The sequence below is a fragment of the Zootoca vivipara genome, chromosome 1 (assembly GCF_965207765.1).
Source record: "Zootoca vivipara chromosome 1, rZooViv2.hap1.1, whole genome shotgun sequence".
Classification (NCBI taxonomy): domain Eukaryota; kingdom Metazoa; phylum Chordata; class Lepidosauria; order Squamata; family Lacertidae; genus Zootoca; species Zootoca vivipara.
In genome coordinates this window covers 118343504-118358159 of record NC_142582.1, presented here as the reverse complement: position 1 = coordinate 118358159, position 14656 = coordinate 118343504, and the positions used below count along the sequence as shown (strand labels likewise).

The 14656-nt window shown below is 45.1% G+C and overlaps 1 protein-coding gene across 3 annotated transcripts in view; it reads left to right on the top strand.

Moving 5' to 3' along the window:
• Nucleotides 1-14656, top strand: part of CCDC85C (coiled-coil domain containing 85C) — a 168510-nt gene that overhangs the window by 138202 nt on the left and 15652 nt on the right. For all 3 annotated transcript variants that reach the window (XM_088673255.1, XM_035106276.3, XM_035106287.3), the window contains one exon: nucleotides 4433-4537. In XM_088673255.1, coding sequence (XP_088529381.1) covers nucleotides 4433-4537 — 105 coding nt within the window. The remainder of the gene's footprint in view (nucleotides 1-4432; nucleotides 4538-14656) is intronic.

The following is a 14656-nucleotide window of genomic DNA, read 5'->3' as shown; positions in this document are numbered from 1 at the left end:
AAGTAGATAAATAAGGACCGCTCCGGCGGGAAGGTAAACGGCGTTTCCGTGTGCTGCCCTGGTTCGCTGGAAGCGCTTTGTCATGCTGGCCACATGACCCGGAAGCTGTCTGCGGACAAACGCTGGCTCCCTCGGCCTATAGAGCGAGATGAGCGCCGCAACCCCAGAGTCGGACACGACTGCACCTGATGGTCAGGGGCCCCTTTACCTTTACCTTTAAGTTCCCCCAAAGGGGTGAGATAGGGCTGGAACAGTGTAAGGAGAGACTTGTAAGGAGAGAGCCAGTGAGGTGTAGTGGTTAAGAGCGGTAGACTCGTAATCTGAGGAACTGGGTCCGAGTCTCCGCTCCTCCACATGCAGCTGCTGGGTGACCTTGGGCTAGTCACACTTCTCTGAAGTCTCTCAGCCTCACTCACCTCACAGAGTGTTTGTTGTGGGGGAGGAAGGGATAGGAGATTGTTAGCCGCTTTGAGACTCCTTCGGGTAGTGATAAAGCAGGATATCAAATCCAAGCTCCTCCTCCTCCTCCTGTTTCTTCTTTCAAACCCTGGTCAGCTGTTTTGTGATGTGGTTTTTGGGATTCTGCCTTGAAACCAAATGGGGTGATCAATTGAGGAATGCAACTCCCTGCTGTGCTGTTCAGCTTCCTTATAGCGTCTGACAGCAGATATGCAAGGGCCTAGGCAGTCTCCAACACAGCTCAAATGATTGTGTACCATTTTCTGACACTTCAAAATTATTACGAGCCTCTTGCCTCAGATGGCTGGACTCTGAAGTGCATTTTTGGAAGGGGAAAGTGCAGACTGGGGTCAGGACAAGAAAGAGAGCCTTCCATTTGCCTGTTGCAAACTCATGTCATGATGGATTCATGAGGTGGTTTCTCCATGACAAATTTTACATATGGGATCCTCCATACGCTTTAACCCGTGGGTTCCAATGTCCTCCGACACCCTGCTGGCTCTTAAGATCTTGGTGTATTGGTGGGAAGAAACTACTTGACATAGAAGATGTTGGTTGCAGTCAAACCCTCAAAACACCTGGATTCTTATTGTATGCACAGCTAAGCTTGTTTTCGTGGCCTTCCATCAAATTTTGTTGCCGCAATGGCCCATCCTCTTTCCAGTTCTTTCGACACACTGCTGGCTTTTAAGATCTTGACATATTGGTGGGAAGAAAACTACTTGACATAGAAGATGTTGGTTGCAGTCAAACCCTCAAAACACCTGGATTCTTATTTTTTTATATATATAATTATTTTTATTAAGGATTTTTGTAGGTTACAAAGGTAGTGCAGTGTCTCATGCATCATTTTTACACATCAATTTTACTTATCGAGACATTATGAGGAAGGGGGGAAAGAGGTGGGTGGGATGGGGGGTTGGGTGTGGTGGATTGTCAATGTTTCTGTTTTTCTTTATATGTGTAGGGGTTCGGCGTCAGCGTCGTTTGTGCAGGTTCTCTGTTGTTTGTTCGTGCTTCTCTGTTGGTGAGAGAGGTCGGGATTCGTCTTAGGGTGCAATTGCTCATTTGTGGTTGGCTGTGATGATCTTTAGTTTCTTGTGTGAGTGGGGAGGGAGGATGTTTTGATTAGGTTAGCCATATTGATTTGTATGCTGACGGTACGTTTTTGTTGTTGACTAATACACCTGGATTCTTATTGTATGCACAGCTAAGCTTGTTTTTGTGGCCTTCCATCAAATTTTGTTGCCGCAATGGCCCGTCCTCTTTCCAGTTCTTTCAAACTGGAAAAATATCATTGCAGCACCAGATGCAACTCAAAAGCTTTAATGGAGCGTAAAGAAACTGGAAAGGTCATGTTTTTGTAGCCTCAGAATGGAGAACAATGCACTACTGGATGACCTTTGAAAACCGAATAAGTTAATGAACACAGTTGATGCTAATAAAATTGTATTGTTTCCATCCAAGAGTGTATATTTGATGAATCTGAAGCATTTCTATTTTGTTGATTGTCTGGTTTCCAACATTCTGTCACTTAATGGCATATAGCATTATATTCATGCATGCACACAAACATACCGGGACCTGGTAACAGGGACAAGCGGGGAATAGGCTGTGGTTACACGATACTTTTATCCTTTTGACTCTGTTCTGTTTTGTTCTCTTTCTTTCTCTCTCTTCTCCTTCTCTTGTTTTATCTAGTTTTCCAATACTATTTTGTATTGGAAACATTTTTTAAAAAGCTTTGGGGTGGGTAGGTGCGGGGGATAAAGAAGTCCTTTACCTTGGACTGAGGAAGACATAAACAGGAAGGGGATACTCAGAGAAGGGGAGCCTCTGTTGTGTGAAAGGCAGGGTAGAGACTCCTAGGGTGAGAGACTGGGAGAAGAAGTAGACTCCTACATATGTAGAGCCTACATCAGGCATCCCCAAACTGCAGCCCTCCAGGTGTTTTGGCCTACAACTCCCATGATCCCTAGCTAACAGGACCAGTGGTCGGGGAAGATGGGAAATGTAGTCCAAAACATCTGGAGGGCCGAAGTTTGGGGGTGCCTGGTCTACATCTTTGTATGTGGATAAATGACAGGATAGATTTGATATAAATATGGTAAAAGACCTCACAGGTATTTTTTTCTCTTTCTCTAGCTTTCCCCCCATTTCTTTCTTTCTTTCTTTCTTTCTTTCTTTCTTTCTTTCTTTCTTTCTTTCTTTCTTTCTTTCTTTCAATATTATTGATTCTTACTGTATTTTATCTCAAGAATTCTCAATTTTTTTAAAAAATAAAGCATACAAACAGGCAGTTGAACACAGCCAAAAGTTGCTCAAAGAAAGTGAAACTATAAATACAGGGCATTTAAAAAAAGCATGTTCCTGAAAAATGGTTTTCAGCATCCTTTTCAAAGTGAGTTATCTCACCCAAGAAAATGTGTTTTGCTAAGCCAGGGCTAGCATGGAGGGCACCATACATTATCAGCTTCCAAGGATCCTTCTTGTTGGGTAGGGACACAGTGCCTGTGTTCAAACATAGTAGCAAGCCATGGTTTGTTCTAACCGCAGACATCTTGCTGATGATGTTGGGACTGCTTGTTGGGAATGCGCACTTTCCTACTTCCTTCATAAACTCAAGCACAAGTTGGATTTGTGCTGATGCTAAATGGGGTTTCCATCTTTTCCCTTAAATAAATGTTTATTTATTATATGCAAATGCCGGTCTTACCTGGATCTCCCAATGGCCTTCCTTTCAGGTTTGCAGCTGCTTAGCAGCAACACATTTTCCAGAACGATTCACTAGACTGCAGGGCTGCCATCTTGACCAAAGTTAAAAGTGACCTGGGTTTGTAAACTCTGGCTAATGGAGAATCTGGTTACGTAATGCTAAACTATAGTTAAGGCCCACAGTGGAGGGGAATCCATGTAGGAGGAAGGACTGGAAGAGAGGGCACGTTCCCAGAGTTGGCTCCTTATTTGCAATCCATGGTTTGTAGGGAACCAACATTGTACCATATCTGTTTGTCTGTCTGATATGTAGCATATTCATTTAGTCTCTCTCATTGTTTTGTGTGTGTGTGTGTGTGTTGCCCTTACCCCCCCCAAAACACCATTTCACCAGTGAAATTGCATGAGATTCATTGAATGATTAGTCAATATTTAAAAAGCACTTACTTTTAATTGAGTGATAGTCATAAAATAAGGACACAAATGCAGGCTTTCAGAAACACAGTCCTCACAAATTGAATTCCCCCAGTTGTTTATTGTTTTATTAAAGAGGATGCCATAAAGACACACATACTTTTATATACTTTATATCAGGCATCCCCAAACTGCGGCCCTCCAGATGTTTTGGCCTACAGCTTCCATGATCCCTAGCTAAGAGGACCAGTGGTCAGGGATGATGGGAATTGTAGTCCAAAACACCTGGAGGGCCGAAGTTGGGGGATGCCTGCTTTATATCGTTCCCAAATCATAACGCAGGAACTTCACAGAGCTACAGTTCCCAGAGTGGTTTAACATTGAACCCCTCTTCACAGGGAACTTGGGGAATGGAGAGGGGAATAGGGGCCTCCTGAAAACTCTCAGCACTGTCAACAAACTACAGCTGCCTTTGAGGGAAGCCATGACAGTTCAAGATGGCACCATGGTGTTTTAAATGGCATGGTATGAAAGTGGCCTCAGGCCTGCTCAGGCCCACCCCCACATCACCCTCAGTCCCTGCTTTTGCAGCTGGGAAGCCAGCTGAACTGGGAGGGGGAACTAATCCCCTGCTAAGTGGCAGTTTGGATCCAAGCAATATTCCATTTCATTTCCAACAGCATGCCTTTAAACTTGATTTTTCTTGTCGTGTGGTGCCTACAGTTGAGCCAGATGAACTGGAGAGGTGAGGGTAGGAACCAAATAAGGAATCGAAAGTAGAATAAAGTCTCGTTGTCTTACTTTGGATTAAATAGTAATCCTTTTCTCTCTTTCTCTTTTTCAGCAATCAAGCTCTGGGGATCTGAGGACTCTGAGGAAAGGGTTATCCCCGTACCATTCCGAGACACAGCTGTCGTCACTGCCGCAGTATCAGGACGCCATGCAGAATGTAAGATGCATGCATCGCTAGCTATCTACCTGGTGTAATTACGCTGATGGCAATCGTAAATTAGGGGAGAGAGGGAGACGGGAGCCTGCCCTGACCCATGAAGGCAAACATCTGGCAGGCTGGCTGAATTGATTCCAGCATTCTGCAAACACTGGAAAGCAGGAATCAAAACCAAGTGTTTGATTCTGGCATGTGTACACTCTTTGTCCTCTTGTTCTGTTTTCATGGGAGTCGTGAGAAACCAGTGCTGGCTATGAATAAGAACAAAAGACAAGCCCTCCTTGATCAGACCTTGTCCCTCATCCTGTTCTTACAGTGGCCAGCCAAATGCCTGTGCGGAAACCTGCAAGCAGGATGGGAGCTCAATATCACTTCGCTCACTTTCCCTACTGCCTCTGACACTCACATGATAGAAATGTTTAAAATTATGAAATTGTGGATAGAGAAAAGTGTTGTTTTTTTCTCCCTCTCTTATAACACTAGAACTCACAAACACCCAACGAAGCTGAACGCGGAGGCTCTTAACGTTTTTCCTGCCTCTTGTAGCAATTGTAATACGCCATGCTGGGTGCCGCACGATCTTTAATTGTGTTTCTAACCGCTTCTCTTATTCCTTATATATTGTATTTTATTGCAGGGCGTGGAATTCAGATTGTAATACGATAGAAAGCAATGTAAGAAATAAAAGAAGCCATAAAAACACAATTAAAAATTGGCGTGAATATTTAATGCCGGCGCCCGCCTTCTCAACTGCAGGTCCACAGGCACGCTTCAGACCGCTGAACTGGAGATCGCGCACCGCGGTTTGGGAACCCCTGGGCTGTAAATCAGCTTAATAATAGCTAGGTAAATTAATCAGTCACAAAAATCAGCAGCGCTACCCTACAGAGCTGTAATTAATTTAAGAGAAACAAGTGTCGTTGCGGCATGCGGTACATTAAGTGTAACGTGTAGTTTGACCCTCTGCTGACAACCAGTGACCTGGTGTGTTTAATAAAAAAATTCCTTCAGTAGCACCTTAAAGACCAACTAAGTTTTTATTTTGGTATGAGCTTTCGTGTGCATGCACACTTCGTCAGATACACTGAAACAGAATCCACCAGACCCTTATGTATATTCAGAGGGTGGGGGTGGGGGTGATGGGAATGTGTGATGGGCTGAAGGGAGTGGTAAACCTGTAGATGGCTGTTAACGACTGTTGATGACTGCAATTGGTCCTGGGGGGGGGGAGCAAGGGCTGAGGCGCTAAAGAAAGCTTGATCATGCATAATGAGATAAGAATCCAATGTCTTTATAAACCTGGTGTGTTTGTCTGTGCAAGCACATTTATTTCATGCTTAAGATGAAAAAGGCTGACCCTGTGTAAAAGAAAATACCCTTTCCCATAATTTAAGTAACTTTTGCTTGCGCCCTCGGTTCTTTTTGTTTGGACTGGCAATGCATGGTTAGTAAGGTCATGTGACTTGAGATTTTGCAGGGGGTTGAATAGGTGACCCATTTGTATGATACCATTACTTCCTTTACTTCCTCCCAGAGAACCCTTTTCCAGAGCAAAACATTTTCGTTGTTCTATCCTGGACACCTCCCTTTTATTTCCCATGCCTCCGGGGAACAACTAGACACAATGTAATGGATGGCCTACACGAAAGCGCTTCAAAATGTTCCTCTCCCAAATATTTACCAAGGATTTTTGGACTGTTTCTGCGGAGTTGCTGGTAATTGGGTAGATAACAAGTGCTAACTGTGAAACTTCCCAGGGGCTTCCCGTCAATAGTTTGGACTTTCACATGATCTAAGAAATGATAAAAAGGCGAGAACACGGAGCGCTGCTTATCTGTCACAGCTGGAAAGTTTTGGAACTTAGAAGTTTTGCAACTTAAGACCTTTTCAGTTTTAAGGAGTAAACTGGGGCTGATGGGATTGGAGTCCAAAATGCCTGGAGGTCACCAGGTCAGGGAAGGCTGATCTAGCCAATCAGAATGCTAGGTTGCAGGTGACTCAGAGGTTTGGCTTATACATGATGTTGCCGTTACAGGGAAGAAGTATTTTCTTCTGAATCTGAAACTCCTCAGATATGCGTGAACTGTGCTTAGTCTGCAAGTCCAGTTCCCTGAGCTTTCCATCCCCTCCCTCCCTTTCCTGAATGTTGTGTTGAGTTTTCGTAACAGGTAAGATAGAAAGATAAAAATAACTATAATTACAATTGCCCTCTCTGTTTGCTCATTTTTACCTTGGCTCACGTAACATTAAAAAAGCATATAGCCGTAAAGTAGAGGCTTGACTCCAAGAGGTGTGATTCTGTTGATGGGAGATAGAATCATAGAATTGTAGGGTTGGAAGGGACCCCAAGGGTCATCTAGTCCAACCCCCTGCAATGCAGGAATCTCAAGTGAAGCATCCATGATGGATGACCATCCAACGTCTACTTAAAAACCTCCAAGGAAGGAGAGTCCACCCCCCCACCCCCGAGGGAGATTGTTCCACTGTTGAACAGCTCTTACTGTCAGAAGTTTTTCCTAATGTTTGAGTTGGAATCTCCTTTCCTGTAACTTGAACCCATTGGTTCGCGGAGCAGGAGAAAACAAGCTTGCTCCATCCGCCAAGTGACAGCCCTTGGATATTTGACGATGACTATCATATCTCCTCTCAGTCTCCTCTTTTCCTGGCTAAACATACCCAGCTCCTTCAACCGTTCCTCATAAGTCTTGGTTTTCAGACCTTTAACATCTTGGTCGCCCTCCTCTGCACATATTCCATCTTGTCAACATCCTTCTTAAATTGTTGCAGCTCTACCTTGCTGGGCAAGCCACTTCTGGCATGGTGCCACCAAACTGTTCTGATAGCTAACCCAAAAGGGTGGCTGTATAGAAGGCCACAGATCCCCTGTTCTTGTTCTGGTAGATCCTGATATTTGATAAACATTCAATTATGCATACCCAGCATTGTTTAAAATGGCACAAGCCAGATAAATCTTTGCCACATGATTCTATGGTTGTGCAAATGGGCCCTGAGCATAGTTAATGTCTACCCCAGCATTCTTCCTACTGAGGAAATGCTTGTTCCACTTGGCAAAGTGCTCTTCTCTGTTTGGAAGCTTGATGTCTTGATATTTGTTGGAAGCACAACAGCAAGATCTCTTACTGTGCAACTTAAGTGTTAATTCTGCTAGTGTTAAAGTTAACTAGCCAAGGAGGGTGGGTGGTGCTTAACAAACAGGCAGAGTGGCAGCATGCTCATTGAGCTAACACAAGCTCTGATTGGCTCTGCAGTGCTGAGGGAGATTTTCCTTTGTATGGTTGATTGAATTTCTTCCAGCTGTTTACAAAGTTTGAACTAAGAAAAGGGGCGGGATTCTCTGTTGCTTTCTCTTCAAAGTATACTCTGCTTTTGTTCAGTTAAAGTGTTATCAGGTTCCTTCCCCCCCCCCCTCTTGACTCCCATCTGCATTATTCAAGTGTCCTTGCTAACAATATTAGCCCATAGCTCCAGCATTACTCCTTAACAAGATAAAACCATATGACACTTCCTCACTCAAGTATATCTGAAGTTGCCTTTCAATGACAGGTAATATATAAGAAGAAAATAGGTAACCTAATGAAATAGTTGAGATGAGCCTCGACTCACAGTCTTGCAAGAGCTCATATCTCCTTTGTAGTCTTAGGGAGCTAGCATGATATATAAGCCTCTGCTGGTGCACATAATAAAGTCATTTTAAGGAAGCCATTCTCCAAATCATAAGAGATAATGAAACTCCTGGAGAGGGGAAATGATCAGTCTTTAAAAGGCTATGGGAGGGGACCATTTTTCTTGCAGAACTGAAAAACCAAATTGAAAGCATTACCATACAAATGAGCCTCTCACACCATCAGGAATGTAGCGGGTGGGTTTCTAATCCCTGCAAACAGGATGCTGTAGGACACAAAACTACTCATTACGCTGTGGATCTGCTCACAAGCCTCTTATTTCTTTTCTTTCTTTCTTTTTTGTAAGGGGATATGCTGGATCAAAAACTACTGCAAATAAATAAACAAACAAACAATGGAACTTCCGTCTTTGAATTCTCTTGTTGCCAAGTATCAGCAGTGCCATCCTAATAAATAACCAGGCATAAACAAATGGCCACTCAATTGCTAAATAATCACCCTGCCCTTTCTTCATTCTGTTATATAGCAAGGGTGCACAGATTTCAGGCTTGGAAGCTACCAACCAGAGTCGGGTCCAAAAGACATACACTAAGAATTAAAAGCGTTCTGAGTCCGGTTCCAGAACTGAAAGTGATCTTGCAGTCCTGTAGGGCAGAGAAAAGGTACCCTGTCCTCTGCCTGAGATGTTGCTCAGCAGACATGCCCATGTGGAATAGGCTCCCCTTAGGACGGCCTTATGTAGAATGCAACTTGGACAGCCTTAAGGCACCTGTGAGATACGGTAGCTCAGTCAGTAAAGCGTGAGATTCTTAATCTCAGGGTCGTGGGTTCAAACCATATGTTGGCCAAAAGTTTCCTGCATTGCAGAGGGTTGGACTAGATAACCCTCCTGGTCCCTTCCAACTGTACACTTCTGTCATTTTATAAGGCTGCCGCTTCTGTGAAGTGCAACTTGGAAAGACAGTTGCTTCGGGCATTTGCTGCTGAATTGCTCCTGAGGAGAAGGAGCATCCCTACCCGTAAAAGATATCAAAATGTCCGCTCTTCAATTTAGCTATTTAATTTACTGCCACTGCAAGAAGAAAGAGAGACGCCACCGCCTGTCCCCACACACCCCCAGGCACCCAAATATCTTGAGCTGTCCCTGCACAAAATATTATTTACTTTCACATTTGTCTATACTGCCTGTTGCAGCATTCTATGTTTTGGCATACCTGTGCTCACTTCCCCCAACTCGCTTGGCTTTGAGGGGACCTCTGAATTGGATAATTTAGCTCACAGAGCTCAGCGGTGCCCAGTGGCAGCAGGTGACTAATGAATGGCAGTACAACTTTGCAAGAAAGGGGAGGAGACAATGGCTAAAGAGCACAGCCGAAAGGGATGGAGAGGCCGACCGCGACATGAGGCTGCCGAACAAAGGATGAAATCTGAGGCAGTTCTTTTAACACATGGACAATACAAGAGGGGGAAATGGATTTGTGAGTAGAGACAGGGACAGCATTCAGCCAAGAGGGATGCTTCTTCTACACTTCTGATTGGGTATTTTAAAAAGCATCAGAGCAGAAACAATGTGGGCTGCTGAAGAAACCTTATCCTTTAGCTATTGTGCAATATTCAAAGAGGGCAGGGAATTGTGAACAGTGGAGGTTGTCATAAGACGATCCTAAGAACATCATAGGAGCCTGCTCTTATGTGACCCATGCGGCAGCTAGACTGGTGACTGGGAGCAGCCGCCGAGACCCCATAACACCGGTCCTAAGAGACCTACATTGGCTCCCAGTACGTTTCCGAGCACAATTCAAAGTGTTGGTGCTGACTTTTAAAGCCCTAAACGGCCTCGGTCCTGTATACCTGAAGGAGCGTCTCCACCCCCATTGTTCATTCCGGACACTGAGATCCAGCGCTGAGGGCCTTCTGGCGGTTCCCTCACTGCGAGAAGCAAAGCTACAGGGAACCAGGCAGAGGGCCTTCTCGGTAGTGGCGCCCGCCCTGTGGAACGCCCTCCCATCGGAGGTCAAGGAGATAAACAACTACCTGACATTTAGAAAACACCTAAAGGCAGCCCTGTTTAGGGAAGTTTTTAATCTGTGATATTTTAATGTATTTTGGTATTTGTTGGAAGCCGCCCAGAGTGGCGGGGGGAACCCAGCCAGATGGGCAGGGTATAAATAATAATAAATAATAATAATAATCTCGTCCGACATCCTGTTCTCACTGTGGCCAGCTCTGGACCATAGAAGCATAAAATTGTAGAGTTCGAAGGGACCCCCAGGGCTAGATGCTTGTGGGAAACCAGCAAGCAGGAGCCAAGCACAAGAGCTCTCTCCCCTCCTGCAACTTCCAGCAACTGGTATTCAAAGCAGAATTAGAAACTCAGATACAGTGGTACCTCAGTTTTCGAACGTAATCCATTCTGAAGCATGCATTTCCGGAAGCACTTATGTCTGGAAAACTCAATACAGTATGGAAGCCGCGTGGTACATTTGGCTTCCGAAAAGTGTTCAAAAACCAAAGCAGTTGCTTTCGGGTTTTCAGCGTTCGGAAGCCAAAACGTTCGACTTCCAAGACGTTTGAAAACCGAGGTACCACTGTATATATAAACTGATCACCCAATGGCACCTTGAACCTAGGTTACAGTCGCCACAATAATATGTCTTTTATTATTGTTGTTGTTGCTGTTTTTGCTATTATTCATTTCATTTCTATACCGCTTTATATTTTAAAGAGAAAGAATCTCAAACACATTAAAACATCCAATAAAACAACCTGGAATAAAACAGATTTGAGCTTCAAGGAGAATATTTCAGAGTTTTTTCTAAGTGACATTTTGCTTTGCTTTCCCCATATATGTTTACCTACTTGATTTATATAGCTGCCCCACAGCAGAAGTACTCTAGGAAGCCAGTGTGGTGTAGTGTTGGACCAGGACCTGAGAGATCAAGGTTCAAATCCTGACTCAGTCATAAAGTTCATTGGGTGACCTTGGAGTCAGCTGCAGCCTCCTAACCTACCTCACAGGGTTGTTGTAGGGATTAACTGAGAGGAGCTGGGTAAACCATTTACTCCTTGGAGTAAATGCAATAAATAAGCTCTTCTGCTCGCCTTCTTGAGAAAGCTGGAGGGGCCAGCCAGATGGAGATGTCAGTCGCCAACCTGACATCCAGAGATCTCCACGTGGTTGCAATTGGACCCGTGCCAGTCACAAGATGCGCCGGAAGACTTTCGATTCAGAGGTATACTGTCTCAGACAGCGGAGGTAATAAACAGCCCTCCTGGTTAAAAAACGACAACTGTGTGTGTTAGATCACATGTGGAGGAAATTTCCCTCTACAGTTCAATTAAGACAGTGAGTCTTCACAACTGAGAAGTAAGACCTCTGCGTCCACTAGCTGGCTGTAAGCCCAGAACAAATCTTTCAGAATTAACATCTGGGACCATCGCATGTGCCTATACAGTGGTGCCTCGCTAGACGAATTTAATTCGTTCCAGGACTCAATTCGTCCTACGAAAAATTCGTCTAGCGAGTCCCGGTTTTCCATAGGAATGCTTTGAAACTTAATCAATGCGTTCCTATAGGCTCTGGGGGACTGGCAGCGGGGAAGGCAGGCAGGCAGGCAGGCGTTTTCTCTCTTGCCTGCCTGCCTGCCTTCCCCACCGCCTGTCACACGGAAGATCGGCAGGCGCTGCTTGCCGGGGCTTCTCAACCCCGGCAAGTGGCACCCACCATCTTCGTGTGACAAGCGGGGTGGGGGAAAGGCGGAGGAACGATCGGTTCCTCCGCCTTTCCCCCACCCCGCCGGGATCGGACGAGGGTCTTCCCACGCTAGTGTTCTGCTGGTCTCTGCCGGTTGCCCCTCACTGCTCGCGGCAACCAGCAGAGACCAGCCAAACACAAAGGGGAACCAGCTGCAGTGCGAAAGAAGGCAAAGGAAGATCAGCTGAGAGGCGCTGACAGCTCATCTTCCTTTGCCTTCTTCCCACCTACAGCTTGTTCCCCTTTCGCTAGAGGAATGCCCTGTAGGTTTTGCGATCGGAGGTTTTTATGGCCACGCTTCGCAAGACGAAGCGGTGTCCATAGAAAACCTCGTCGTCTTGCGAGGCAACCTTCGATCGCAAAATCTCTTCGTTAAGCGAAAAATTAGTCTAACAGGGCATTCGTCTAGCGAGGCACCACTGTACGTAGCCAGTCCTCTGCATACGTGCTTATTTCTGAATGTCCTTCTGGAAAACATCCATAAGGCCACAGAGCAATAAAGAGTATGCATGTCTCTGTGTTCAAGGAGAATATGGACATTGGAAGCTGCCTTCTGCTGAGTCAGATAAATGGTCCATCTGACTCAGCATTGTCTACACTGACTGGCAACAAGTCTCCAGAATTTCAGGCAGGAGTGTCTCTCCTAGACCTACCTGGAGATGCCATGGATTGAACCTGCGACTTTCTACATGCAAGGCAGATGCTCTCCCACTGAGCTAAAGCCCCCCCCCTCCCCTGTTTAAAGGAGGGTTATTAATCAAAGGGGGCATGTAAGCCTTTTTTGTGGATTAAGTAGATTTCACCAAACGTTGCCAAGGCCCTGAAGATACGCTGTTGTGTCTGACAAGTTGGTGTCTGAGCTGTGCAGGCAGATGGAAGGGGGCTTGGCTTGGCTTGTGGACAAGCCCCATGGTTAATTCATAGAATTGAATGTTTACATGGCCGGCTGCTCGGTCTGTCTAATGAGAGGCAAATTAAATAACCAATGAAGGAGATTAGCATCTGGAATAAAGTCCATCTCAGTTGGAGGAAGAAAACTGTTTTTGTTTTTCCTTGCTAATACCATACGTCAAAAGGCCTTACCCGAGTTTCGAAGGGCTTCAGTGTGATGTTGTGAAAGAGATTCTGATTCGGAAAGGACCCATACAGTTCCTCCCCTGACCTTTCCTTCCCCTCATTGCAAAAAATAAAAAATAAAATTGTGTTTCCCAGCTTGTGCCATGTGGCAAGACATTCTGGGTTTTTTGGCAGCAGGAAAATTCATCCCAGCATGAACTAGGACAGCGCTGCTATTTAAATATATGAGAGAGAGAGAGAGAGAGAGAGAGAGAGAGAGAGAAGCCGGGGTTGTGGGGTTTGTTTTATTTTAAATTGGTTGCCCGCAGTGCATCTGAATACTGGGTACCCAAAAATTAAATGTCACAACTGGTAAATGGATAGGCTGGGCAATGTGATGACCAAATGATATTTCGGTCAGCAGGGGGCCAGTCCACTGTCCCCCAGACCTTGTGGGGGGCCGGACTACATGTGAAGCAGTCCTTCTGTTCCCCCCTCACCCGACCTGATAATAATAATAATAATAATAATAATAATAATAATAATAATAATAATAATAATATATTTATACCCCGCCCATCTGGCTGGGTTTCCCCAGCCACTCTGGGCGGCTTACAACAGAAAAATGAAATAAGATAATTAAACATTAAAAGCCTCCCTAAACAGGGCTGCCTTCAGATGTCTTCTAAAAATCTGGTAGCTGTTTTTCTCTTTGACATCTGATGGGAGGGTGTTCCACAGGGCGGGCGCCACCACCAAGAAGGCCCTCTGCCTGGTTCCCTGCAACTTGGCTTCTTGCAACGAGGGAACCGTCAGAAGGCCCTCGGTGCTGGACCTCAGTGTCCGGGCAGAATGATGGAGGTGGAGACGCTCCTTCAGGTATACTGGACCGAGGCCGTTTAGGGCTTTAAAGGTCAGCAACAACACTTTGAACTGTGCTCGGAAATGTACTGGGAGCCAATGTAGATCTTTCAAGACTGGTGTTATGTGGTCTCGGCGGCTGCTCCCAGTCAACAGTCTAGCTGCCACATTCTGGATTGGTTGTAGTTTCCGGGTCACCTTCAAAGGTAGCCCCATGTAGAGCGCATTGCAGTAGTCCAAGCGATGTTCACATTTGGAGTTGAGAAGTTTATTGTCTATGATGGACATGCGAGAAAGTAAAAGGATTTTGGGAAATGATATACAATGAGTTGAAAAAGGTGTTTAAGTACACCTTTCCCCCCAAAAAACCGCCGAAGCTTTTTTATTGCGACTAATGGGAGAAGAAATAGCAAAGGGAGATCAGAGATTATTTATGTATGCTACAACTGCGGCGAGGACTTTATTAGCCCCCAAATGGAAATTACAGGAGAAACCAACGATTGAGGAGTGGCAGACGAAAATGATGGACTATGCAGAACTGGCAGAGTTGACCTGTGGGATCCGAAACCAGGGAGAGACAAAGTTCCAGAAGGAATGGAGTAAATTTATTGACTATATGGAGAAAAACTGTAGAAGTTTAAGGACACTGGCAGGACTGAAGTAAACCCTACGAATTTAATCTATACATGTTTGTAAAAAGGAACTGCGAGATAAGAGTGAGAAACGAAGCCGAATGACGGGAGGGAGGGAAGTCACAGCTTGGCAGAGCGTAAGGAACTGAGAGGGGGGATTTAAGATGGAATG